The 24,253-nt window shown below is 58.7% G+C and overlaps 2 protein-coding genes and 1 long non-coding RNA gene across 10 annotated transcripts; 2 read left to right on the forward strand and 1 right to left on the reverse strand.

The window, feature by feature from the left end:
* The first annotated feature begins 1,262 nt into the window (after positions 1-1,262).
* USF2 (upstream transcription factor 2, c-fos interacting) lies at positions 1,263-13,404 on the forward strand. The gene is made up of 10 exons (XM_086864931.1): positions 1,263-1,418; positions 2,580-2,626; positions 4,151-4,290; positions 5,156-5,251; positions 6,385-6,514; positions 8,335-8,428; positions 9,099-9,157; positions 10,313-10,407; positions 12,009-12,137; positions 13,225-13,404. Exons 1-10 carry the CDS (start codon positions 1,369-1,371, stop codon positions 13,312-13,314), a joined length of 930 nt encoding a protein of 309 aa, XP_086721057.1. The 5' UTR covers positions 1,263-1,368; the 3' UTR covers positions 13,315-13,404.
* Positions 13,405-18,242: 4,838 nt separating this feature from the next.
* Positions 18,243-22,021, forward strand: HAMP (hepcidin antimicrobial peptide). The gene is made up of 3 exons (XM_086864948.1): positions 18,243-18,327; positions 19,981-20,043; positions 21,917-22,021. The coding sequence occupies exons 1-3, from the start codon at positions 18,247-18,249 to the stop codon at positions 22,019-22,021; spliced, it is 249 nt and encodes an 82-aa protein (XP_086721074.1). The 5' UTR covers positions 18,243-18,246.
* Positions 21,954-22,958, reverse strand: LOC147648977 (uncharacterized). Of its 8 annotated transcripts, none has more exons than XR_015279625.1 (4): positions 22,487-22,958; positions 22,354-22,394; positions 22,175-22,310; positions 21,954-22,027 (listed from the first exon to the last, which is right to left on the reverse strand). It is a non-coding gene; the product is annotated as an uncharacterized LOC147648977 (long non-coding RNA). The 8 variants fall into 8 exon arrangements; XR_015279623.1 differs by having other exon boundaries at positions 21,984-22,048; positions 22,103-22,310; XR_015279626.1 differs by having other exon boundaries at positions 22,014-22,048; positions 22,186-22,310.
* Between the last annotated feature and the right edge of the window lie 1,295 nt (positions 22,959-24,253).

The following is a 24,253-nucleotide window of genomic DNA, read 5'->3' on the forward strand; positions in this document are numbered from 1 at the left end:
CCCATTTTTCCCTCCCCAAATTCCCGATTTTCCCCGATTTTTCCCCAATTTTTCCCGATTTTTTCCCTCCCCAAATTCCCCATTTTTCCCGATTTTCCCCCAATTTTTCCCCGATTTTTCCCCTCCCCTCCCCCACCCCCAAATTCCCGATTTTTCCCCAATTTTTCCCGATTTTTTTCCCTCCCCAAATTCCCCATTTTTCCCCTTTTTTCCCCGCCCCTCCCCCACCCCCAAATTCCCGATTTTCCCCGATTTTCCCCCAATTTTCCCCGTTTTTTTTCCCTCCCCAAATTCCCGATTTTCCCCCAAAATTCCCGAATTTTTCCCGATTTTTTCCCTCCCCAAATTCCCGATTTCCCCCCGATTTTCCCGCCCCTCCCCCACCCCCAAATTCCCAATTTTCCCCGGTTTTTTCCCTCCCCAAATTCCCGATTTTCCCGCGCTTTTCCCGCCCCTCCCCCACCCCCAAATTCCCGATTTTTCCCCCCAAAAATTCCCCCGTTTTTTAATTTCCCCTCCCCCCTCTCCCGTCTCCTTCCGGCCCCTCCCCCTCCCCCTCCCCCTCCCCCTCTCCCGGAACCTCCGCCCCTCCCCCCCCTCATTTCCCCCCCTCCCATTTCCGCTTCCTCCCCTCGCCCCTCCCCCCCCCTCCCCCCCACGCCCGGCCCCTCCCCCCTCCCTCCCCCCCCCTCCGCCCCTCCCCCCCCTCCGCCGCCGCCATCGCCGTCGCCGCTCCGCGCGCGCGGGACCCCTCCCCCACCCCCCGGCGCCAGTCGCGATAGTCGCGAGAGGAGGAGGAGGAGGAGGAGGAGGAGGGAGGGAGGAGGGGGGGAGGGGGAGGGGGGGGAGGGGCGGGGGTGGGGGGAGGGGGGGGAAAAGCGGCGAGCCCCCCCCCCCCAAAAAAAAAAAAAACCCCCCAAAAAAAAAACCCCAGCGGGGAGGGGGGAGGGGAGGAGGAGGAGGAGGAGGAGGGGGGAGGGGAGGGGGGAGGGGGGAGGGGAGACCCCCCCCTCCCCGCGAGGAGGAGGAAGGAAGGAGGGGGGTGGGGGAGGGGCGCACGTGACGCTGTTTGGCCCCGTGACCGGACCCGCCAAAAAAAAAAAAAAAAACCAAAAAAAAACCTAAAAAAAAGCCCCTCCCCCACCCTCCCCTCCCCCACCCTCCCCTCCCCCACCCCAAATTTTAATTCCCCCCTCGCCCTTCCCCCCTCCCCCCCCCCTCCCCCCAACCCCGGGGTTTTTGGGGTTTTTTTTTTTTTTTTTTTAAGCGCCGCTCCCGCCCCTCCCCCACCCCCGCTATCGCGACATCCCCTCCCCCTCCCCTATCGCGACATCCCCCTCCCCCTATCGCGACATCCCCCCCCCCCCCATGGACATGCTGGACCCCGGGCTGGACTCGGCCGCAGGCTCCGCCCCCAGGTGAGGGGAGGGGGGAGGGGCAGCCGGAAAGGGGGGGGGAGGGGACCCCAAAGGGGGGGAGGGGGGGAGGGGCAGCCGGAATGGGGGGGGGAGGGGACCCCAAATTGGGGGGGGAGGGGGAGAGGGGCAGCCGGAATGGGGGGGGGAGGGGACCCCAAATTGGGGGGGGGAGGGGGGAGGGGCAGCCGGAATGGGGGGGGAGGGGACCCCAAATTGGGGGGGGAGGGGCAGCCGGAATGGGGGGGGAGGGGACCCCAAATTGGGGGGGGGAGGGGGGAGGGGCAGCCGGAATGGGGGGGGGAGGGGACCCCAAATTGGGGGCGGAGGGGGGAGGGGCAGCCGGAATGGGGGGGGAGGGGACCCCAAATTGGGGGGGGGAGGGGAGGGGTGGGACCTCAAAATGCGGGGGGAAGGGCCCTAAAATTGGGGGGAGGGCCCTAAAACTTGGGTGGGGGAGGGGGAAATAGGGACCCCAAATTGGTGGGGGAGGGGACCATAAAATTGGGGGTGGAGGGGAAAAGAGACCCCAATGGGGGGGGGAGGGGCACCCAAAATTTGGGGGGGGAGGGGACCCTAAAATTGGGGGGGGGGAGGGGCACCCAGATTTTGGGGGCATTTGGGGGGGGGGAGGGGACCCTAAAATTGGGGGAGGGGAAAAAGGGACCCCAAATTGGGGGGGGGGGGAGGGGCACCCAAAATAGGGGGAGGGGGAGGGGCAGATCCCAAATTTGGGGGGTTTGGGGGGAGGGAGGTGGACCCCAAAATTGGGGGAGGGGATCCCAAAAAGGCCAAAAATTTGGGGGTGGGGGAGGGGAATAAAACCCCCAAAATTTGGGTGGGGGAGGGGAATAAAAACCCCAAAATTTGGGGGTGGGGGAGGGGAATAAAAACCCCAAAATTTGGGTGGGGGAGGGGAATAAAAACCCCAAAATTTGGGTGGGGGAGGGGAATAAAAACCCCAAAATTTGGGTGGGGGAGGGGAATAAAAACCCCAAAATTTGGGTGGGGGAGGGGAATAAAAACCCCCAAAATTTGGGTGGGGGAGGGGAATAAAAACCCCCAGAATTTGGGGTGGGGGGAGGGGAATAAAAACCCCAAAATTTGTGGGAAAAAGCCCAAAATTTGGGAATTTTTGGGGTTTTTTTTTTGGGAATTCCCAAGTCAGGAGAAGAACCAGGAGAGCGAGGAGAGCGCGGAGCTGCAGGAGGGTGAGCGGGAAACCCCGGAATTCCGGGAATTCCCCGGGAATTTTGGGAATTCCGGGAATTCCGGGGGAATTTTGGGAATTCTGGGGGGAAAATCCGGGAATTCTGGGGGAATTTTGGGAATTCTGGGGGAATTTGGGGGAGATTTTGGGAATTTGGGGGGAATTTGGGGGAGATTTTGGGAATTTAGGGGGGGAAAATCCGGGAATTCCGGGGGGATTTTGGGAATTCTGGGAATTCCGGGGGGAAATCTGGGAATTCTGGGGAATTTTGGGGGAGATTTTGGGAATTTGGGGGGAATTTTGGGAATTCCGGGGGAAAATCCGGGAATTCCGGGAATTCCGGGGGGGATTTTGGGAATTCCGGGAATTCCGGGGGGAAAATCTGGGAATTCTGGGGGAATTTGGGGGGAATTTTGGGAATTTAGGGGGGAATTTGGGAGATTTTGGGAATTTGGGGGGAAAATCCGGGAATTCCAGGAATTCCGGGGGGAATTTTGGGAATTCTGGGAATTCCGGGGGGGAAATCTGGGAATTCTGGGGGAATTTTGGGAATTCCGGGGGAAAATCCGGGAATTCTGGGGGAATTTTGGGAATTCCGGGGGGAATTTGGGAATTCTGGGGGGAATTTTGGGAATTCTGGGGGGAATTTTGGGAATTTTGGGGGGAATTTTGGGAATTTAGGGGGGGATTTGGGGAGATTTTGGGAATTTTGGGAGGGAAATCGGGGAGTTCTGGGAATTCTGGGGGGAATTTTGGGAATTTTGGGGGGAATTCGGGAATTTGGGGGAATTCGGGAATTTTGGGGGAGTTTTGGGAATTTTGGGGGAATTTTGGGAATTTGGGGAATTTTGGGGGGAATTTTGGGAATTTTGGGGGAATTTTAGGGGAGTTTTGGGGATTTTGGGGGAAATTTTGGGAATTTGGGGAGGATTTGGGAATTTTGGGGGGAAGTTTGGGAATTTCGGGAGGATTTGGGGGGAATTTGGGGAAGAATTCTGGGAATTTGGGGGGAATTTGGGAGGGATTTTTTGGGATAATTTTGGGGTGTTTTTAGGAATATTTTGGGATGTTTTTGGGGTAATTTCGGGATAATTTTGGGATGTTTTTGGGGTAATTTTGGGGTGTTTTTGGGGTGTTTCACCTGCCAGGTGAGGCCCCTCCAGGTGAGGGAATTCCAGATTATTCTGGGATAATTTTGGGATATTTTGGGGTAATTTTGGGATAATTTTGGGATAATTTTGGGGTGTTTTTGGGGTAATTTTAGGATATTTTTGGGATGTTTTTGGGGTAATTTTGGGGTGTTTTTGGGGTAATTTTGGGATGTTTTTGGGGTAATTTTGGGGTGTTTTTTGGGACATTTTTGGGATAATTTTGGGATAATTTTGGGGTGTTTTTGGGGTAATTTTGGGATATTTTTAGGGACATTTTTTGGATGTTTCTGGGGTAATTTTGGGGTGTTTTTGGGATAATTTTGGGATGTTTCTGGGGTAATTCTGGGGTGTTTTTGGGGTGTTTCACCTGCCAGGTGAGGCCCCTCCAGGTGAGGGCTCCGTCGCCATCGCCGCCGTGCCGGGACCCCCCGGAGCCTTCGCCGAGGGGGGGCTGCAGGGGGGGCTGCAGGGGGGGCTGCAGTACCAGTTCAGGAGCGACACCAACGGGGCACAGGTAAATACACCTGGACAGGTAAATACACACCTGGGTACACCTGGACACACCTGGGACAGGTAACACACACCTGGGACAGGTACAGACACACCTGGGGCAGGTACAGACACACCTGGGGGCTGCAGGGGGGGCTGCAGTACCAGTTCAGGAGCGACACCAACGGGGCACAGGTAAATACACCTGGACACACCTGGATACACCTGGATACACCTGGGTACACCTGGCCCAGGTGTACCCCAGGTGTGTCCCCAGGTGTTTCCAGGTGTTCCCCTCCCCCCAGGTGTGTCCCCAGGTGTGTCCCCAGGTGTGTCCCCAGGTGTGTCCCCAGGTGTCCCCAGCTGTCCCCAGGTGTGTCCCCAGGTGTTTCCAGGTGTTCCCCTCCCCCCAGGTGTGTCCCCAGGTGTGTCCCCAGGTGTGTCCCCAGGTGTGTCCCCAGGTGTCCCCAGCTGTCCCCAGGTGTGTCCCCAGGTGTATCCAGGTGTTCCCCTCCCCCCAGGTGTGTCCCCAGCTGTCCCCAGGTGTGTCACACCTGTCCCCAGGTGTTTCCAGGTGTTCCCCTCCCCCCAGGTGTGTCCCCAGGTGTATCCAGGTGTGTCACACCTGTCCCCAGCTGTGTCCCCAGGTGTATCCAGGTGTGTCACACCTGTCCCCAGGTGTGTCCCCAGGTGTATCCAGGTGTGTCACACCTGTCCCCAGGTGTGTCCCCAGGTGTATCCAGGTGTGTCACACCTGTCCCCAGGTGTGTCCCCAGGTGTATCCAGGTGTGTCACACCTGTCCCCAGGTGTGTCCCCAGGTGTATCCAGGTGTGTCACACCTGTCCCCAGGTGTGTCCCCAGGTGTTTCCAGGTGTTCCCCTCCCCCCAGGTGACGTACCGCGTGGTTCAGGTGTCGGAGGCTCCCCTCGATGGCCCCGAGGGCGGCGCCGTCAGCGTCGTGTCCACCTTCGCCGGGACCCCCCAGGTGAGGCCGGGACCCCCCAGGTGAGGCTGGGACACACCTGGGCAGGGTGGGGGAGGGGCTGGGACACACCTGGGCAGGGTGGGGGAGGGGCTGGGACCCCCCAGGTGAGGCTGGGACACACCTGAGCAGGGTGGGGGAGGGGCTGGGACACACCCGAGGGGAGGGTGGGGGAGGGGCTGGGACACACCTGAGGGTGGGCAGGTGTTTGGGGGGAGGTGCTGGGGGGTTCCAGGTGAGGTTTGGGGGTCTCAGGTGAGGTTTGGGGGTCTCAGGTGAGGTTTGGGGGGGGCTCAGGTGAGGTTTGGGGGCTCAGGTGTGATTTGGGGGGGCTCAGGTGAGGTTCAGGTGAGGTTCAGGTGAGGTTTGGGGGGCTCAGGTGAGGTTCAGGTGAGGTTTGGGGGCTCAGGTGTGATTTGGGGGTTCCCAGGTGAGGTTCAGGGGGGTTCCCAGGTGAGGTTCGGGGTCTCAGGTGTGTTCCTGCCCCTCCCCCAGGCCGTGATCCAGAACCCCTTCTCCAACGGGGGGGGTTCAGGTGAGGTTTGGGGGTTCAGGTGAGGTTCAGGTGAGGTTCAGGTGAGGTTTGGGGGGGGTTCAGGTGAGGTTTGGGGGTTCAGGTGTGATTTTGGGGGCTCAGGTGAGGTTTGGGGGCTCAGGTGAGGTTTGGGGGTTCAGGTGAGGTTCAGGTGAGGTTCAGGGGGGTTCCCAGGTGAGGTTTGGGGGTTCCCAGGTGAGGTTTGGGGGTTCCCAGGTGAGGTTTGGGGGTCTCAGGTGTGTTCCTGCCCCTCCCCCAGGCCGTGATCCAGAACCCCTTCTCCAACGGGGGGGCTCAGGTGAGGTTCAGGTGAGGTTCAGGTGAGGTTTGGGGGTTCAGAGGGGTTCAGGTGAGGTTCAGGTGAGGTTCAGGTGAGGTTCAGGTGAGGTTCGGGGTCTCAGGTGTGTTCCTGCCCCTCCCCCAGGCCGTGATCCAGAACCCCTTCTCCAACGGGGGGGCTCAGGTGAGGTTTGGGGGGGTTCAGGTGAGGTTCAGGTGATGTTCAGGTGAGGTTTGGGGGTTCAGGGGGGTTCCCAGGTGAGGTTTGGGGGTTCCCAGGTGAGGTTCAGGGGTCTCAGGTGTGTTCCTGCCCCTCCCCCAGGCCGTGATCCAGAACCCCTTCTCCAACGGGGGCAGCCCCGGCAGCGAGGGCGGGGCCGAGGCCAGGTTCACCTGGGGGGGGGAGGGGAGCGTGGCCGTGCAGGCCGACCCCGCCCTGGGCCAGGCTGGAGGTGAGTGACACACCTGGGGACACCTGGGGACACCTGGGGACATTAAAAACACACCTGGACACACCTGGGGACACCTGGGGACACCTGGGGACACCTGGGGGACACCAAAAACACACCTGGGAACACCTGGGGACACCTAGGGGACACCAAAAACACACCTGGGGACACCTGGGGACACCTGGGGGACACCAAAAACACACCTGGACACACCTGGGGACACCTGAGACACACCTGGGGACACCTGGGGACATTAAAAACACACCTGGGGGACACCTGGGGACACCTGGGGACATTAAAACACACCTGGGGACACCAAAAACACACCTGGGGACACACCTGGACACACCTGGGGACACCTGGGGACACCTGGGGACACCTGGGGGACACCAAAAACACACCTGGGGACACACCTGGACACACCTGGACACACCTGGGGACATTAAAACACACCTCAGACACCTGAGACACACCTGGGGACACACCTGGACACATCTGGGGACATTAAAACACACCTGGGGACACACCTGGGGACACCTGGGGGACACCAAAAACACACCTGGACACACCTGGGGACACCTGAGACACACCTGGGGACATTAAAACACACCTGGGACACCTGGGGACACCTGGGGACACCTGGGGACACCAAAAACACACCTGGGGACACCTGGAACCCAGTCTAGAACCGAGTCTAGAACCGATCTAGAACCGAGTCTAGAACCGATCTAGAACCGCTCTAGAACGTTCTAGAACCCGATCTAGAACCGAGTCTAGAACCGTTCTAGAGCGATCTAGAACCGAGTCTAGAACCGGATCTAGAACCGAGTCTAGAATGCACCTGGAACACACCTGGGCACACCTGGGAGACACTTGGGGATACCTGGGGACACCTGGACACATCTGGACACATCTGGGGGGGAGGAAAACACACCTGGGGACACCTGGGACAGGTGGGGACACCTGGGACACACCTGGGGATACCTGGGACAGGTGGGGACATACCTGGGACACACCTGGGGACACCTGGGACAGGTGGGGACACACCTGGGACACACCTGGGGACACCTGGGACAGGTGGGGACACCTGGGACACACCTGGGACACACCTGGGACACACCTGGGGATACCTGGGGTGGGATTTCCACACCTGGGGGGGCACCTGAGGGGGGTAAAACCACACCTGGGCGGGAAAATATCACACCTGGATACACCTGGGGATACCTGGGCACACCTGGGGGGGAAAATACCACACCTGGATGCACCTGGGGACACCTGGGGGGATAAAACCACACCTGGGGACACCTGGGGGGGAAATACCACACCCAAGACACACCTGGGCACACCTGGGGGGGATAAAACCACACCTGGGGACACCTGGATACACCTGGGGGGGGGATAAAACCACACCTGAGCACACCTGGGGACACCTGGGGGGATAAAACCACACCTGGGGACACCTGGGGACACCTGGATACACCTGGGGGGGATAAAACCACACCTGAGCACACCTGGATGCACCTGGGGGGGATAAAACCACACCTGAGCACACCTGGATGCACCTGGGGACACCTGGGGGGGATAAAACCACACCCGAGCACACCTGGATGCACCTGGGGACACCTGGGGGGTGTTTGGGGACACCTGGGGGGGATGAAGCCACACCTGGGGGTGTTCCTGTGGGGCCCCAGGTGTGCCCAGGTGTGCCCAGGTGTGCCCCAGGTGTGCCCAGGTGTGCCCAGGTGTGCCCAGGTGTGCCCCAGGTGTGCCCAGGTGTGCTCAGGTGTGCCCAGGTGTGCTCAGGTGTGTCCCCTCCCCCCCAGGACAGTTCTATGTGATGATGACCCCTCAGGACGTGCTGCAGGCGGGGGGAGGGGCCACGCGAGGCCTCGCCCCCCACGGCCACCCCTACTCACCGTGAGTCACCTGGGGGGGGGAACACACCTGGGGACACCTGGGGGGTACCTGGGGACACCTGGGGGGTACCTGGGGACACCTGGGGGGTACCTGGGGACACCTGGGGGGCGGGGAAACCTACTTGGGGGGGGTAAAAACACACCTGGGGACACCTGGAGGGTACCTGGGGGCACCTGGGGGGTACCTGGGGACACCTGGGGGGGGGGGGAACACACCTGGGGACACCTGGGGGGCGGGGAAACCTACCTGGGGGGGGTAAAAACACACCTGGAGACACCTGGGGGGTACCTGGGGACACCGTGAGTGCACCTGGGCACATCTGGGTGGGGGGCAACACACCTGGAGGGGAGAAAGTCACACCTGAGCTCACCTGAGGGTTGTTTGGGGACACCTGGGGAGTGTCTGGGCTCACCTGAGCTCACCTGGGCTCACCTGGGAGGTGTTTGGGCTCACCTGGGGAGTGTCTGGGCTCACCTGAGCTCACCTGGGCTCACCTGGGAGGTGTTTGGGCTCACCTGGGGAGTGTCTGGGCTCACCTGAGCTCACCTGGGGGGTATTTGGGCTCACCTGGGCTCACCTGAGCTCACCTGGGCTCACCTGGGAGGTGTTTGGGCTCACCTGGGGGGTACCTGGGCTCACCTGAGCTCACCTGGGCTCACCTGTCCCACAGGAAGTTGGAGGGGCCGCGGGTGCCGCGGGACGAGCGACGGCGAGCGCAGCACAACGAGGGTGAGGGGACACCTGGGGACACCTGGGACACACCTGGGGACACCTGGGGACACACCTGGGGACACCTGGGGACACCTGGGGGGGATAAAAACACACCTGGACACACCTGGGGACACCTGGGGACACCTGGACACACGTGGGGACACCTGGGGCACACCTGGGGGGGGGTAAAAACACACCTGGGGGACACCTGGGGCACACCTGGGGACACCTGGGGCGGAGAAAAACACACCTGGGGACACACCTGGACACACCTGGGGACACACCTGGGGACACCTGGGTGAGCTCGGTGCCACCTGCGCTTCCCAAAAATTATCAAAAAGCTCCCCCCAAAATCCAAAAAATCCCCAAAAAACCTAAAAAAATCCCCCAAAATTCCCCGAAATTCCCCAAAAAATCCCAAAAAATCCCCAAAAAACCTAAAAAATCCCTAAAAAATCCCAAAAAATCCCCCAAAAATCCCCCAAAATTCCCCGAAATTCCTAAAAAATCCCCCAAAATTCCCCGAAAATTCCAAAAAATTCTCCCAAAAATCCCTTATAATTCCCCAAAAAATTAAAAATAATCTTCTAAAATTCAAAAAAAATCTCCAAAAATCCCCCAAAAAATTCCCCCAAAAAATCCCAAACCCCCCCCAAAAATTCCCAAAACATCCCCAAAAAAATCCCCCAAAATTCCCAAAAAATCTCCTTAAAAACCACAAAAAAAATCATTTAAAATTCAAAAAAAATCCCTGAATAATTCCAAAAAAATTCTAAAAAAATCCCAAAAAATCCCCAAAAAATTCCTCCAAAAAATCCCAAACCCCCCCCAAAAATTCCCAAAACATCCCCAAAAAAATCCCCAAAAATTCCCAAAAAATCCCCTTAAAAACCACAAAAAAATCATTTAAAATTCAAAAAAAATCCCCGAAAAATTCAAAAAAAAATTCCAAAAATCCCCAAAAATCCCCAAAAAATTCCCCCAAATTCTCCAAAAATCCTCCCAAAAACCACAAAAAAATCATTTAAAATTCAAAAAAAAATCCCCCAAAAATTCCAAAAAAATCCCAAAAAAATTCCAAAAAAATCCCAAAAAATCCCCAAAATTCCCAAAAAATCCCCAAAAATTCCCCAAATTCCCCCAACCTCCCTGCCCCCTCTGGTGTCCCGGCAGTGGAGCGGCGGCGCCGGGACAAGATCAACAACTGGATCGTGCAGCTCTCCAAAATCATCCCCGACTGCGGCGCCGACAGCGGCAAATCCGGCGCGGTGAGAGCGGCCCCGGGACGCCGGGAACGCGGGGGGGAAAGGGGAATTTGGGGGAATTTGGGGGAATTTGGGGGAATTTTTTTGGGGATTTTTTGGGGATTTTTTGGGGATTCTTTTTGGATTTTTTAGGATTTTTTGGGGATTTTTTGGGGAATTTTTGGGATATTTTGGGGATTTTTTGAGGGTTTTTTGGGGATTTTTTTTGGATATTTTTGGGATTTTTTTGGAGTTTTTTGGGGGATTTTTTGGGGATTTTTTGAGGATTTTTGGGGTTTTGGGGGGATTTTTAGGGATTTTTTTTGGGATTTTTTGGGGATTTTTTGAGGATTTTTTTGGGATTTTTTTGGAGTTTTTTGGGGTTTTTTGGGGATTTTGGGGGATTTTTTGGGATTTTTTGGTGATTTTTTTGGGATTTTTTGGGGGATTTTTTGAGGGTTTTTTGGGGGGTTTTTGGGGATAATTTGGGGATTTTGGGGGGATTTTTTTGGAATTTTTGGGGGTTTTTTGGGGATTTTTTGGGGTTTTTTTTGGAGTTTTTTGGGGTTTTTTGGGGATTTTTTGGCATTTTTTTGGGATTTTTTTGGGATTTTTTGGGAGATTTTTTGAGGGTTTTTTGGGGGGTTTTTGGGGATAATTTGGAGGTTTTTTGGGATTTTTTTGGGATATTTTGGGGTTTTTTTGGGATTTTTTTGGGGATTTTTTGGGATTTTTTTTAAGATTTTTTTGGGATTTTTTTGGGAATTTTTTGGATTTTTTTGGGATTTTTTTTGATATTTCGGGGATTTTTTGAGGGTTTTTTGGGGATTTTTTTTGGATATTTTTGGGATTTTTTTTGAGTTTTTTGGGGTTTTCTGGGGTATTTTTTGGGATATTTTGGGGATTTTTTTGGGATATTTTGGGGATTTTGGGGGGGATTTTTTGGGGATTTTCTTGGGATTTTTTTTTTAATTTTTTGGGGACCTTTTTGGGGTTTTTTGGGAATTTTGGGGGGATTTTGGGGTCTCCCGGGTGGATTTTTGGGGGGTCCTGGGTTAATTTTGGGGAGGGGTCACACCGGGGGTGTTTGAGGGCGGTTTTTGGGGTCTCCCGGGTGGGTTTTGGGGGGGTCCCGGGTTAATTTTGGGGTCTCAGGTGCAGGTGGGGGCGGTTTTTGGGGTCTCCCGGGTGGGTTTTGGGGGGTCCCGGGTTAATTTTGGGGTCTCAGGTGCAGCCGGGGGCGGTTTTTGGGGTCTCCCGTGTGGATTTTGGGGGGTCCCCGGTTAATTTTGGGGAGGGGTCGCACCGAGGGTGTTTGAGGGCGGTTTTTGGGGTCTCCCGGGTGGATTTTGGGGGGTCCCGGGTTAATTTTGGGGTCTCAGGTGCAGCCGGGGGCGGTTTTTGGGGTCTCCCGTGAGGATTTTGGGGGGTCCCCGGTTAATTTTGGGGAGGGGTCGCACCGAGGGTGTATGAGGGCGGTTTTTGGGGTCTCCCGGGTGGATTTTTGGGGGGTCCCGGGTTAATTTTGGGGAGGGGTCTCACCGGGGGTGTTTGAGGGCGGTTTTTGGGGTCTCCCGGGTGGATTTTGGGGGGTCCCGGGTTAATTTTGGGGAGGGGTCGCGCAGAGCAAAGGCGGGATCCTGTCCAAGGCCTGCGATTACGTGCGGGAGCTGCGCCAGAGCAACCAGCGCCTGCAGGAGACCTTCAAAGAGGCCGAGCGGCTGCAGATGGACAACGACCTGTTGCGACAGCAGGTGCTCCCGGCCTGTCGCGACAGGCCCCGCCCCCAAAAAACCCCGAAATCGCCGCAAAAATCGCGGCAAAAATCGCCCCAAAATCGGCTCCGATTCGGCCGCGGGGAGGGGAATGAATGGGGAGGCCACGCCCCCTCGGCTGGGGCCACGCCTATTGTGGGCGGGGCGTTGTCCTTATATGGGTGGAGGACACGCCCACAGCGTAGGGCGGGGTTCCCACGGGGGTTCATTGAGAAAAAAAGGGGGGGGGGGGTTTGGGGGTCCCGGGGGGGATTTTGGGGGGGATTTTGGGGGTCCCGGGGGGGATTTGGGGAGGGATTTCGGGGGGGAATTTGGGGGGGATTTTGGGGGTCCTGGGGGGGATTTTGGGGGTCCCGGGGTGGATTTTGGGGGAGATTTTGGGAGGGAATTTGGGGGGGATTTTGGGGGTCCCAGGGGGGTTCCCCGCTCTCACCCCGGGGGTTTTTGGGGTGTTTTTGGGGGGTCCTGGGGGTGTTTTTGGGGAGGGATTTTGGGGGGGATTTCGGGGTGATTTTGGGGGGTCCCAGGGGGGTTCCCAGGTCTCACCCCGGGGTTTTTGGGGTGTTTTTGGGGGGTCCCGGGGGGGATTTTGGGAGGGATTTTGAGGGGAGTTTTTGGGGTGATTTTGGGGGGTCCCGGGGGGGATCTGGGGAGGGATTTTGGGGGGGATTTCGGGGGTGATTTTGGGGGTCCGAGGGGGGTTCCCCGCTCTCACCCCGGGGGTTTTTGGGGTGTTTTTGGGGGGTCCCGGGGGGGATTTTGGGGGTTCCGGGGGGGATTTTGGGGAGGGATTTTGGGGGGGATTTCAGGGGTGATTTTGGGGTGTTTTTGGGGTTCCCTGTTCTCACCCCGGGTGTTTTTGGGGTGTTTTTGGGGGGGATTTCGGGGGTGTTTTTGGGGGGTCCCGGGGGGGTTCCCCGCTCTCACCCCAGGGTTTTTGGGGTGTTTTTGGGAGGGATTTTGGGGGTGTTTTTGGGGGAGTTTTTGGGGTGTTTTTGGGGGTCCCGGGGGGGTTCTCCGCTCTCACCCCAGGGTTTTTGGGGTGTTTTTGGGGGGTCCTGGGCAGGTGGAGGAGCTGAAGAGCGAGAACGCCGTGCTCAGGGCGCAGCTGCAGCAGCGGGGGCTGGACGGGACCCCCGAGGGGACCCCGCAGTGAGCGCAGCCCCTCCCCCACCGCCAGCCCCTCCCCCACCCCTCCCCTCCCCCCTCCCCCCCCCCAGTTTGTAATTACCGTGATTGTAATTAACTCTTTGTGCTCCCATCCTTCTGTGATGCGCCGGGGGGGGGGGAGGGGAGGGGCGGCCCCTCCCCCACCCTATTTGGGGGGGTTTTTTTGGGGGGGTGGGGGAGGGGAGAGGGGGGAGGGGTCGCCACGGGAGCTGGGAAAAAAAATAACGATCAAAAAACAACCAAAAACACCCAAAAATCACCCAAAAAAACAACCAAAGACACCCAAAAAAACAACCAAAAAAACAACCAAAAAACCACCCAAAAAACCCAAAAAAAACAACCCAAAAGACAACCAAAAACACCCAAAAAACACCCAAAAAACACCCAAAAAAAGAACCAAAAAACAACCAAAAAAACACCCCAAAAAACAACCAAAAACACCCAAAAAACACCCAAAAAAACACCCAAAAAAGAACCAAAAAACCCCAAAAAAACCACCCCAGAAAACAACCAAAAACACCCTAAAAAAGCCCAAAAAATACCCAAAAAACACCCCAAAAAACCTCAAAAAACCAAAAAAGAACACCCAAAAAACACCAAAGAAACACCCAAAAAAACAACCAAAAAACACGAAAAAATACACCCAAAAAAACCCCCCCAAAAAACCAAAAAAAAAATCCAAAAAATACCCAAAACCCCCCCAAAAACCCCCCAGAAAACCCAAAAAAAACACCCCAAAAAACCTCCCTAACGACACCCAAAACCACCCAAAAAAACCCCCAAAAAAACCCCAAAAAACACCCAAAAACGCCCAAAAAAACCCCCAAAAAACACCCAAAAAACCACCCCAAAAAATCCCGAAAACATGAAAAAACACCCCAAAAAACACCCCAAAACCCCCCAAAAACACAAAAAAAGCCCAAATAACACAAAAAAACACCCAAAAAACCCTAAAAAAAAACCCCAAAAAAACACCCCAAAAAACCCCGAAAACACCAAAAAAAACACCCAAAAAGACAACCCCAAAACCCTTAAAAAAACACCCGAAACCCCCCAAAAAACACCCAAAAACCCCCCAAAAAACACAAAAAACACCCAAAAAAAGCCAAAAAAAAACCCCAATAACCCCAAAAACACAAAAAAAACCACCCAAAAAGACACCCCAAAAACCCTTAAAAAAACACCCGAAAAACACCAAGAACACCACAAAAAACACCCCAAAAAACACCCCAAAAAACACCCAAAATACACCCAAAAAAACCCCGAAAACACCAAAAAAAACCACCCAAAAAGACACCCCAAAAACCCTTAAAAAAACACCCAAAAAACACCAAAAACACCCCAAAAAAACAGCAAAAAACACCAAAAAACGTCAAAAAAAGAGGAAAATCCCCCAAAATTTCGCGGGAATTTTTGTTGGGGGGGAGGGGGAGGGGGAGGGGGGGGAGGGGCGCGGCCCTGAGGGGACACGGGCGGGGCCACCCCCCCCCCCCCCCCCCAGAGTGTCGCAATTGTCACCGTCAGAGGCGACAGAGCGGCGCCACTGTCACCCCCCCCATCCCCCACCCATCCCCCACCCCCCCCGCGGGGACAGGGACGGGGACAGGGACACCCCTCCCCCACCCTGGGGACAGCGACACCCCCCCGGTGTCATTGTCACCCCCCCTGGACATTGTCACCCCCCCCTTGGGGACACTGCCACCCTCCCGGTGTCATTGTCACCCCCCCTGGGGACAGTGCCACCCCCCCTGGACATTGTCACCCCCCCTGGATGGGGACAGGGACACCCCTCCCCCACCCTGGGGACAGTGCCACCCCCTATGGGGACACTGCCACCCCCCCCGTGTCATTGTCACCCCCCCCTTGGGGACGCTGTCACCCCCCTGGACATTGTCACCCCCCCCACTGTCATTGTCACCCCCCCCAGTGTCATTGTCACCCCCCCTGGGGACAGTGCCACCCCCCCCTGGACATTGTCACCCCCCCCCAGTGTCATTGTCACCCCCCCTGGGGACAGTGCCACCCCCCCCGGACATTGTCACCCCCCCCCAGTGTCATTGTCACCCCCACCTTGGGGACAGGGACGCTGTCACCCCCCCTGGACACAGTGCCACCCCCCTTGGGGACGCTGTCACCCCCCCGGACAGTGTCACCCCCCCTGGACACAGTGTCACCCCCCTTGGGGACAGTGCCACTGTCACCCCCCCCCCGTCCCCGGTGTCACCGCGGTGCCATCGATGGCTCCTGTCCCCCTGTCCCTGTCACCATCGGTGCCACCATCGGTGCCACCATCCCTGTCACTGCCGTGTCACTCTGATGTCCCCACGGGTGCCACCATCGGTGTCACATCCCCGTCACATCGGTGCCACCATCAGTGTCACCATCCCCGTCCCTGCCATGTCCCCCCAGGTGTCACATGGGTGTCCCAGTGATGTCCCCCCCCAGTGCCACCATCGGTGTCACATCCCTGTCACCATCCCTGTCACCATCCCTGTCACCATCCCTGTCCCCGCCATGTCCCCCCAGTGTCACCATCGATGTCACCATCAGTGTCACATCAGTGTCACATCGCTGTCCCCGCGATGTCCCCCCAGGTGCCACCATCGGTGTCACATCAGTGTCACCATCAGTGTCCCTGCCATGTCCCCCCAGTGTCACCATCAGTGTCACATCGGTGTCACCGTCCCTGTCACATCGGTGCCACCATCGCTGTCCCCATCCCTGTCCCTGCCATGTCACCATCGGTGTCACCATCAGTGTCACCATCGGTGTCCCCATCCCTGTCCCCATCCCTGTCCCTGCCATATCCCCTCGGTGTCACCATCCCCGTCACATCGGTGTCACCATCAGTGTCACATCGGTGTCACCATCGGTGTCACCATCCCTGTCACCATCAGTGTCACATCGGTGTCACCATCGGTGTCACCATCTCTGTCACATCGGTGTCACCATCCCTGTCACATCGCTGTCCCCATCGCTGTCCCTGCCATGTCCCCCCGGTGTCACCATCGCTGTCCCCGCGATGTCCCCCCCGGTGTCACCATCGGTGTCACCGTCCCTGTCCCCATCCCTGTCCCCGCGCTGTCCCCGCCGGTGCCACGCCCCGCTCACACCGGCGCCACCTCAAGGCCGCCACCGCGGCGCCAGCGCTGTCCCCGTGTCCCCTGTCTGTCCCCATGTCCGTCTGTCCCCGTGTCCCCTGACTGTCCCCGTGTCCCCATGTCCCCATGTCCATCTGTCCCTCTATCCCCGGTGTCCCCATCCCTGTCCCTGCAGCCCTAAAGGGGCTCAAGTGTCCCCCAGGTGTCCCCCAGGTGTCCCCAGGTGTCCCCAGGTGTCCCCCAGGTGTCCCCAGGTGTCCCCAGGTGTCCCCCAGGTGTCCCCAGGTGTCCCCAGGGGTCTCTCAGGTGTCCCCCAGGTGTCCCCAGGTGTCCCCCAGGTGTCCCCAGGTGTCCCCAGGGGGTCTCTCAGGTGTCCCCCAGGTGTCCCCAGGTGTCCCCAGGTGTCCCCCAGATGTCCCCAGGGGTCTCTCAGGTGTCCCCCAGGTGTCCCCAGGTGTCCCCAGGTGTCCCCCAGGTGTCCCCCAGGTGTCCCCAGGTGTGTCTGGGGGTCTCTCAGGTGTCCCCAGGTGTCCCCAGGTGTCCCCAGGTGTCCAGGCCGTGTTTGCTGACCCCTCCCGAGGTCAGGCCGGGCCAGACCCGGCGGCGCCAGCGCGGGGACAACGGGGGAGGGGACAGGGGACAGCGGGGACACCCCTGGGGACACCTGGGGGACACCTGAGACACCTGGGGGACACCTGGGGGACACCTGGGGACACCTGACAGACCCCCAGGGACACCTGAATGATCCCAAACACACCTGAGCCCCTTCTGGGGGGTCCTGAACACACCTGAGCCCCCCTGGACACACCTGGAGACACCTGGGGACACCACAGAGACCCCCAGGGACACCTGAGAGACCCCTGGGGACACCTGAGAGACCCCTGGGGGACACCTGGGGACACCTGGGGACACCGGAGAGACCCCCTGGACACCTGGGGACACCTGGGGGACCCTCAGATACACCTGAGTGACCCCCTGGATACACCTGAGCCACCCTGGACACACCTGAGGACACCTGAGAGACCCCCGGGCACACCTGGGGGACACCTGGAGACACCTGGGGACACCTGGGGGACACCCAGACACACCTGAGCCCCCCCAGATGCATCTGGACACACCTGGGGACACCTGAGAGACCCCTGGGGACACCTGGACACACCTGGGGACATCAGAGAGACCCCCAGATACACCTGAGAGACCCCTGGGGGACACCTGGGGACACCTGAGCCCCTCTTGGGGGGTCCTGACCACACCTGAGCCCCCCTGGACACACCTGGGGACACCTGGGGGACCCCCAGACACACCTGGGGACACCTGGGGGACCCCCAGACACACCTGGGGGACACCTGAGAGACCCCCAGACACACCTGAGCCCCCCTGGACACACCTGGATACACCTGGGGACCCCCAGACACACCTGGGGACACCTGGGGGACCCCCAGACACACCTGGGGGACACCTGAGAGACCCCCAGACACACCTGAGCCCCCCTGGACACACCTGGATACACCTGGGGACCCCCAGACACACCTGGGGGACACCTGGGGGACACCTGGGGGACACCTGGGGACCCCCAGGGACACCTGGGGACCCCCCGGACACACCTGAGCCCCCCCAAACCGCGTCCCCGCCCCTCCCCCCCCGCAGAATTCCCGGGAATCCCAATCCTGGCGTTTTTCCACCCAAAAGCGGGAAAAGGGGAAAGGGGGCGGGGCCTGGGGCGGGGGGGAGGGGCCGAGGGGGCGGGGCCATGTGCGGGGGGCGGGGCCTGGGGGGGGATAAAAGGCGCGAAGGGGCCGCGACCCCCCCGGGACGCGATGAGAGCGCTGCGGGTGCTGCCCCTCCCCCACCTCATCCTCCTCCTCCTCCTCCTGCTGAGCCCGGCACACCTGGCACAGGTGAGGGGGGGAGGGGCACACCTGGCACAGGTGAGGGGGGGAGGGGCACACCTGGCACAGGTGAGGGGGGGAGGGGCACACCTGGCACAGGTGAGGGGGGGAGGGGCACACCTGGCACAGGTGAGGGGGGGAGGGGCGGGATGGGCACACCTGGCACAGGTGAGGGGGGGAGGGGCGGGATGGGCACACCTGGCACAGGTGAGGGGGGGAGGGGCACACCTGGCACAGGTGAGTTTGGGTGCCCCAGGTGTATTTGGGGTGTCCCCAGGTGCATTCGGGTGTCCCCAGGTGTATTTGGGGTGTCCCAGGTGCGTTTCAGGTGTCCCCAGGTGCATTTCGGGTGTCCCCAGGTGTGTTTCAGGTGTCCCCAGGTGTGTTTCAGGTGTCCCAGGTGTGTTTCAGGTGTCCCCAGGTGTGTTTCAGGTGTCCCCAGGTGTATTTGGGTTGTCCCCAGGTGTATTTCGGGTGTCCCCAGGTGTATTTCGGGTGTCCCCAGGTGTGTTTCAGGTGTCCCAGGTGTGTTTCGGGTGTCCCCAGGTGTATTTGGGTTGTCCCCAGGTGCATTTCAGGTGCCCCAGGTGCGTTTCAGGTGTCCCCAGGTGTATTTCGGGTGTCCCCAGGTGTGTTTCAGGTGCCCCAGGTGCATTTCAGGTGTCCCCAGGTGCATTTCAGGTGCCCCAGGTGTGTTTCGGGTGTCCCCAGGTGTGTTTCGGGTGTCCCCAGGTGTATTTTGGGTGTCCCCAGGTGTGTTTCGGGTGTCCCCAGGTGTGTTTCGGGTGTCCCCAGGTGTGTTTCGGGTGTCCCCAGGTGTATTTGGGGTGTCCCCAGGTGTATTTGGGGTGTCCCCAGGTGTGTTTTGGGTGTCCCCAGGTGTGTTTCAGGTGTCCCCAGGTGCGTTTCGGGTGTCCCCAGGTGTATTTCGGGTGTCCCCAGGTGTATTTCGGGTGTCCCCAGGTGCGTTTCGGGTGTCCCCAGGTGTATTTCAGGTGTCCCCAGGTGTACTTGGGGTGTCCCCAGGTGCGTTTCGGGTGTCCCCAGGTGCGTTTCGGGTGTCCCCAGGTGCGTTTCAGGTGTCCCCAGGTGCGTTTCAGGTGTCCCAGGTGTATTTTGGTGTCCCCAGGTGTGTTTCAGGTGTCCCCAGGTGTATTTGGGGTGTCCCCAGGTGTGTTTCGGGTGTCCCCAGGTGTGTTTCGGGTGTCCCCAGGTGCGTTTCGGGTGTCCCCAGGTGTATTTCGGGTGTCCCCAGCTGTATTTCAGGTGTCCCCAGGTGCGTTTCAGGTGTCCCAGGTGTATTTGGGGTGTCCCAGGTGTATTTCAGGTGTCCCCAGGTGTATTTCGGGTGTCCCAGGTGTATTTCAGGTGTCTCCAGGTGTATTTCGGGTGTCCCCAGGTGCGTTTCGGGTGTCCCCAGGTGTATTTGGGGTGTCCCCAGGTGTATTTTAGGCTGTTCCCGGTGTATTTCAGGTGTCCCCAGGTGTATTTTAGGCTGTTCCAGGTGCGTTTCGGGTGTCCCCAGGTGTATTTGGGGTGTCCCCAGGTGTGTTTCGGGTGTCCCCAGGTGTATTTCGGGTGTCCCCAGGTGCATTTCAGGTGTCCCCAGGTGCATTTCGGGTGTCCCAGGTGTGCTCACCCCCCACCTCTCCCCTCCCCCAGCCCCAGGTAACCCCGGAGTCGCCGCTGGAGCCGAAACCCCCGGCCCAGGTGGGGGATGGGCAGGTGAGTGACACCCCCAGGTGTGCGGGGGGAGCCTCACCTGGGCCTGGGGGGTCCCAGGTGTCCCCACACCTGGATTTGGGTCCCCAGGTAATCTCACACCTGGATTTGGGGGGTCCCCAGGTGTCCCCACACCTGGAATTTGGGGTTCCCCAGGTGTCCCCACACCTGGATTTGGGGTTCCCCAGGTGCCCCCACACCTGGATTTGGGGTCCCCAGGTGTCCCCACACCTGGATTTGGGTCCCCAGGTAATCTCACACCTGGATTTGGGGTCCCCAGGTGTCCCCACACCTGGATTTGGGGTTCCCCAGGTGTCCCCACACCTGAATTTGGGTCCCCAGGTAATCTCACACCTGGAACTGGGGTGATCCAGGTACCCACACCTGGATTTGGGGGGTCCCCAGGTGTCCCCACACCTGGATTTGGGGGGGTCCCCAGGTGTCCCCACACCTGGATTTGGGGTCCCCAGGTGTCCCCACACCTGGATTTGGGTCCCCAGGTGTCTCACACCTGGATTTGGGGTCCCCAGGTACCCTCACACCTGGATTTGGGGTCCCCAGGTGTCCCCACACCTGGATTTGGGGTCCCCAGGTAATCTCACACCTGGATTTGGGGTCCCAGGTGTCCCCACACCTGGATTTGGGGTCCCCAGGTGTCCCCACACCTGGATTTGGGGGTCCCCAGGTAATCTCACACCTGGATCTGGGGTGATCCAGGTACCCACACCTGAATTTGGGGTCCCCAGGTGTCCCCACACCTGGATTTGGGGTCTCCCAGGTAATCTCACACCTGGAATTGGGGGGATCCAGGTACCCACACCTGGATTTGGGGTCCCCAGGTACCCCCACACCTGGATTTGGGGTCCCCAGGTGTCCCCACACCTGGATTTGGGGTCCCCAGGTGTCCCCACACCTGGATTTGGGTCCCCAGGTACCCTCACACCTGGATTTGGGGGTCCCAGATGTCTCACACCTGGATTTGGGGGGTCCCAGGTACCCCCACACCTGAATTTGGGGGTCCCCAGGTAATCTCACACCTGGATTTGGGGTCCCCAGGTGTCCCCACACCTGGATTTGGGGTTCCCCAGGTGTCCCCACACCTGGATTTGGGGTTCCCCAGGTGTCCCCACACCTGGATTTGGGGGTCCCCAGGTAATCTCACACCTGGATTTGGGGTTCCCCAGGTGTCCCCACACCTGGATTTGGGGGTCCCCAGGTGTCCCCACACCTGGATTTGGGGGTCCCCAGGTGTCCCCACACCTGGATTTGGGGGGTCCCAGATGTCTCACACCTGGATTTGGGGTCCCCAGGTGTCCCCACACCTGGATTTGGGGGGTCCCAGATGTCTCACACCTGGATTTGGGGTCCCCAGGTGTCCCCACACCTGGATTTGGGTCCCCAGGTGTCTCACACCTGGATTTGGGGGGGTCCCAGGTGTCCCCACACCTGGATTTGGGGTCCCCAGGTAATCTCACACCTGGATTTGGGGTCCCCAGGTGTCCCCACACCTGGATTTGGGGTCCCCAGGTAATCTCACACCTGGATTTGGGGTCCCAGGTGTCCCCACACCTGGATTTGGGTCCCCAGGTAATCTCACACCTGGATTTGGGGTCCCCCAGGTAATCTCACACCTGGATTTGGGTCCCCAGGTGTCCCACACCTGGATTTGGGGTCCCCAGGTGTCCCCACACCTGGATTTGGGTCCCCAGGTGTCCCCACACCTGGATTTGGGTCCCCAGGTGTCCCCACACCTGGATTTGGGGGTCCCCAGGTAATCTCACACCTGGATCTGGGGTGATCCAGGTACCCACACCTGGATTTGGGGTCCCCCAGGTGTCCCCCCTTCACCTGAGCCGCGTTTCCCCCTCACCTGCAGCTCACCTGGAGGCGGAGCCGCCGGCACAGCCCCCACTTCCCGCTCTGCTCCTTCTGCTGCAACTGCTGCCGCAACCGCGGCTGCGGCTTCTGCTGCCGCACCTGAGAGCACCTGCAGAGCACCTGGGCACACCTGGAGAACACCTGGGGGCACCTGGAGAACACCTGGAGAGCACCTGGGGAACACCTGGGGGCACCTGGAGAACACCTGGGGGCACCTGAGAACACCTGGGCACACCTGGAGAGCACCTGGGAGCACCTGCAGAGCACCTGGGGGCACCTGGGCACACCTGGGGGCACCTGGAGAACACCTGGGGGCACCTGGAGAGCACCTGGGGGCACCTGGAGAGCACCTGGAGAACACCTGAGAACACCTGAGAACACCTGGAGAACACCTGGGGGCACCTGGGGAACACCTGAGATACACCTGGGATACACCTGAGGGCACCTGGGAACACCTGAACCTCACCTGGGCACACCTGAGTGCACCTGGGAACACCTGAGTGCACCTGGGAACACCTGGAGAACACCTGAACCTCACCTGGGAACACCTGAGTGCACCTGGGAACACCTGAGTGCACCTGGGAACACCTGGAGAACACCTGGGGGCACCTGGGAACACCTGAACCTCACCTGGGAACACCTGAGCGCACCTGGGATACACCTGAGATACACCTGAACCTCATCTGAGCACAGCTGGGGGCACCTGAGCACACCTGGGAACACCTGAACCACACCTGAACCTCACCTGGGCACACCTGAACCTCACCTGGGCACACCTGAACCACACCTGAGCATCACCTCGGCACACCTGGGCACACCTGAACCTCACCTGGGCACACCTGAACCTCACCTGGGCACACCTGAACCACACCTGAGCATCACCTCGGCACACCTGGGCACACCTGAACATCACCTGGACACAGCTGGGGAATACCTGAACCTCACCTGGGGAACACCTGGACACACCTGGGCCTCACCTGAGCCCCCCCCCCCCCCCCCCCTATTTATTACCTGGCCGCCCCCCCCACCATTAAATGTTATTTTTTAAAGGCCTCGTGTGGTTTTGGGGAGAAATCCAGAGAATTTGGGAGGGCTCAGGGGGGCGGGGAGGGGCTGGGGGGGGGTCCCAGGTGAGGTTTGGGGGGGTCCCAGGTGAGGTTTGGGGGGTCTAAGATGAATTTGGGGGGTCTAAGATGAATTTGGGGGGTCCCAGGTGAGGTTTGGGGGGGTCTCAGGTGAATTTGGGGGGGGTCTCAGGTGAGGTTTGGGGGGGTCCAGGTGGGTTTGGGGGGGTCCAGGTGGGTTTGGGGGGGGTCCCAGGTGAATTTGGAGGGTCCCAAGTGAGGTTTGGGGGTCCCAGGTGAATTTGGGGGGGTCTCAGGTGGATTTGGGGGGCCCCAGGTGAGGTTTGGGGGGGTCCAGGTGAGGTTTGGGGGGTCCCAGGTGAGGTTTGGGGGGGTGTCAGGTGAATTTGGGGGGTCTAAGATGAATTTGGGGGGTCTCAGGTGAATTTGGGGGGTCCCAGGTGAGGTTTGGGGGGTCCCAGGTGAGGTTTGGGGGGTCTAAGATGAATTTGGGGGGTCCCAGGTGAGGTTTGGGGGGTCTCAGGTGAATTTGGGGGGGGTCCCAGGTGAGGTTTGGGAGGGTCCAGGTGGGTTTGGGGGGGGTCACAGGTGAATTTGGGGGGGTCTCAGGTGAGGTTTGGGGGGTCCCAGGTGAGGTTTGAGGGGTCCCAGGTGAGGTTTGGGGGGTGTCAGGTGAATTTGGAGGGTCCCAGGTGAGGTTTGGGGGGTCCCAGGTGAATTTGGAGGGTCCCAGGTGAGGTTTGGGGGGTCCCAGGTGAGGTTTGGGGGTCCCAGGTGAGGTTTGGGGGTCCCAGGTGAATTTGGGGGGTCCCAGGTGAAATTTGAAGAATTTCCACCAATTTTTCCCCTTTTCAATCCCAAATCCCTCCAGGGCTGCCCCAAAATCCGGGGGAAATTGGGAAAAATTCCAGTCTGCCCCAAACTTTTGGTTTTTTTCGCCCAAAACGGGCTTTTTCCCCTCAAAACGAGAATAAAAATATTAGTAGTAATAATTATAATAATCATGAGGAGTACCGGACACAAAATTTACATTTTTCCCCTCACAAACTCCTGGCCTCCCCCTCAAATATAAAAGGGATAAAACCCCAAAAAATATCTTAAAAATTGCTTAAAATATTTAAATTTTAAAAAATTGTGAAGCTTTTCTTCCCAAAATCCCCGGAATTTGTGACAATTTGGGTTTTTTTGGGGGGGAGGGTTTTGTTTTTCGTGAGGGGATTTGGGGTAGGCCGTGAGGGGGGGGGTCGGGA

The sequence above is a fragment of the Cyanistes caeruleus genome, chromosome 28, assembly GCF_971803275.1.
Source record: "Cyanistes caeruleus chromosome 28, bCyaCae1.hap1.1, whole genome shotgun sequence".
Classification (NCBI taxonomy): domain Eukaryota; kingdom Metazoa; phylum Chordata; class Aves; order Passeriformes; family Paridae; genus Cyanistes; species Cyanistes caeruleus.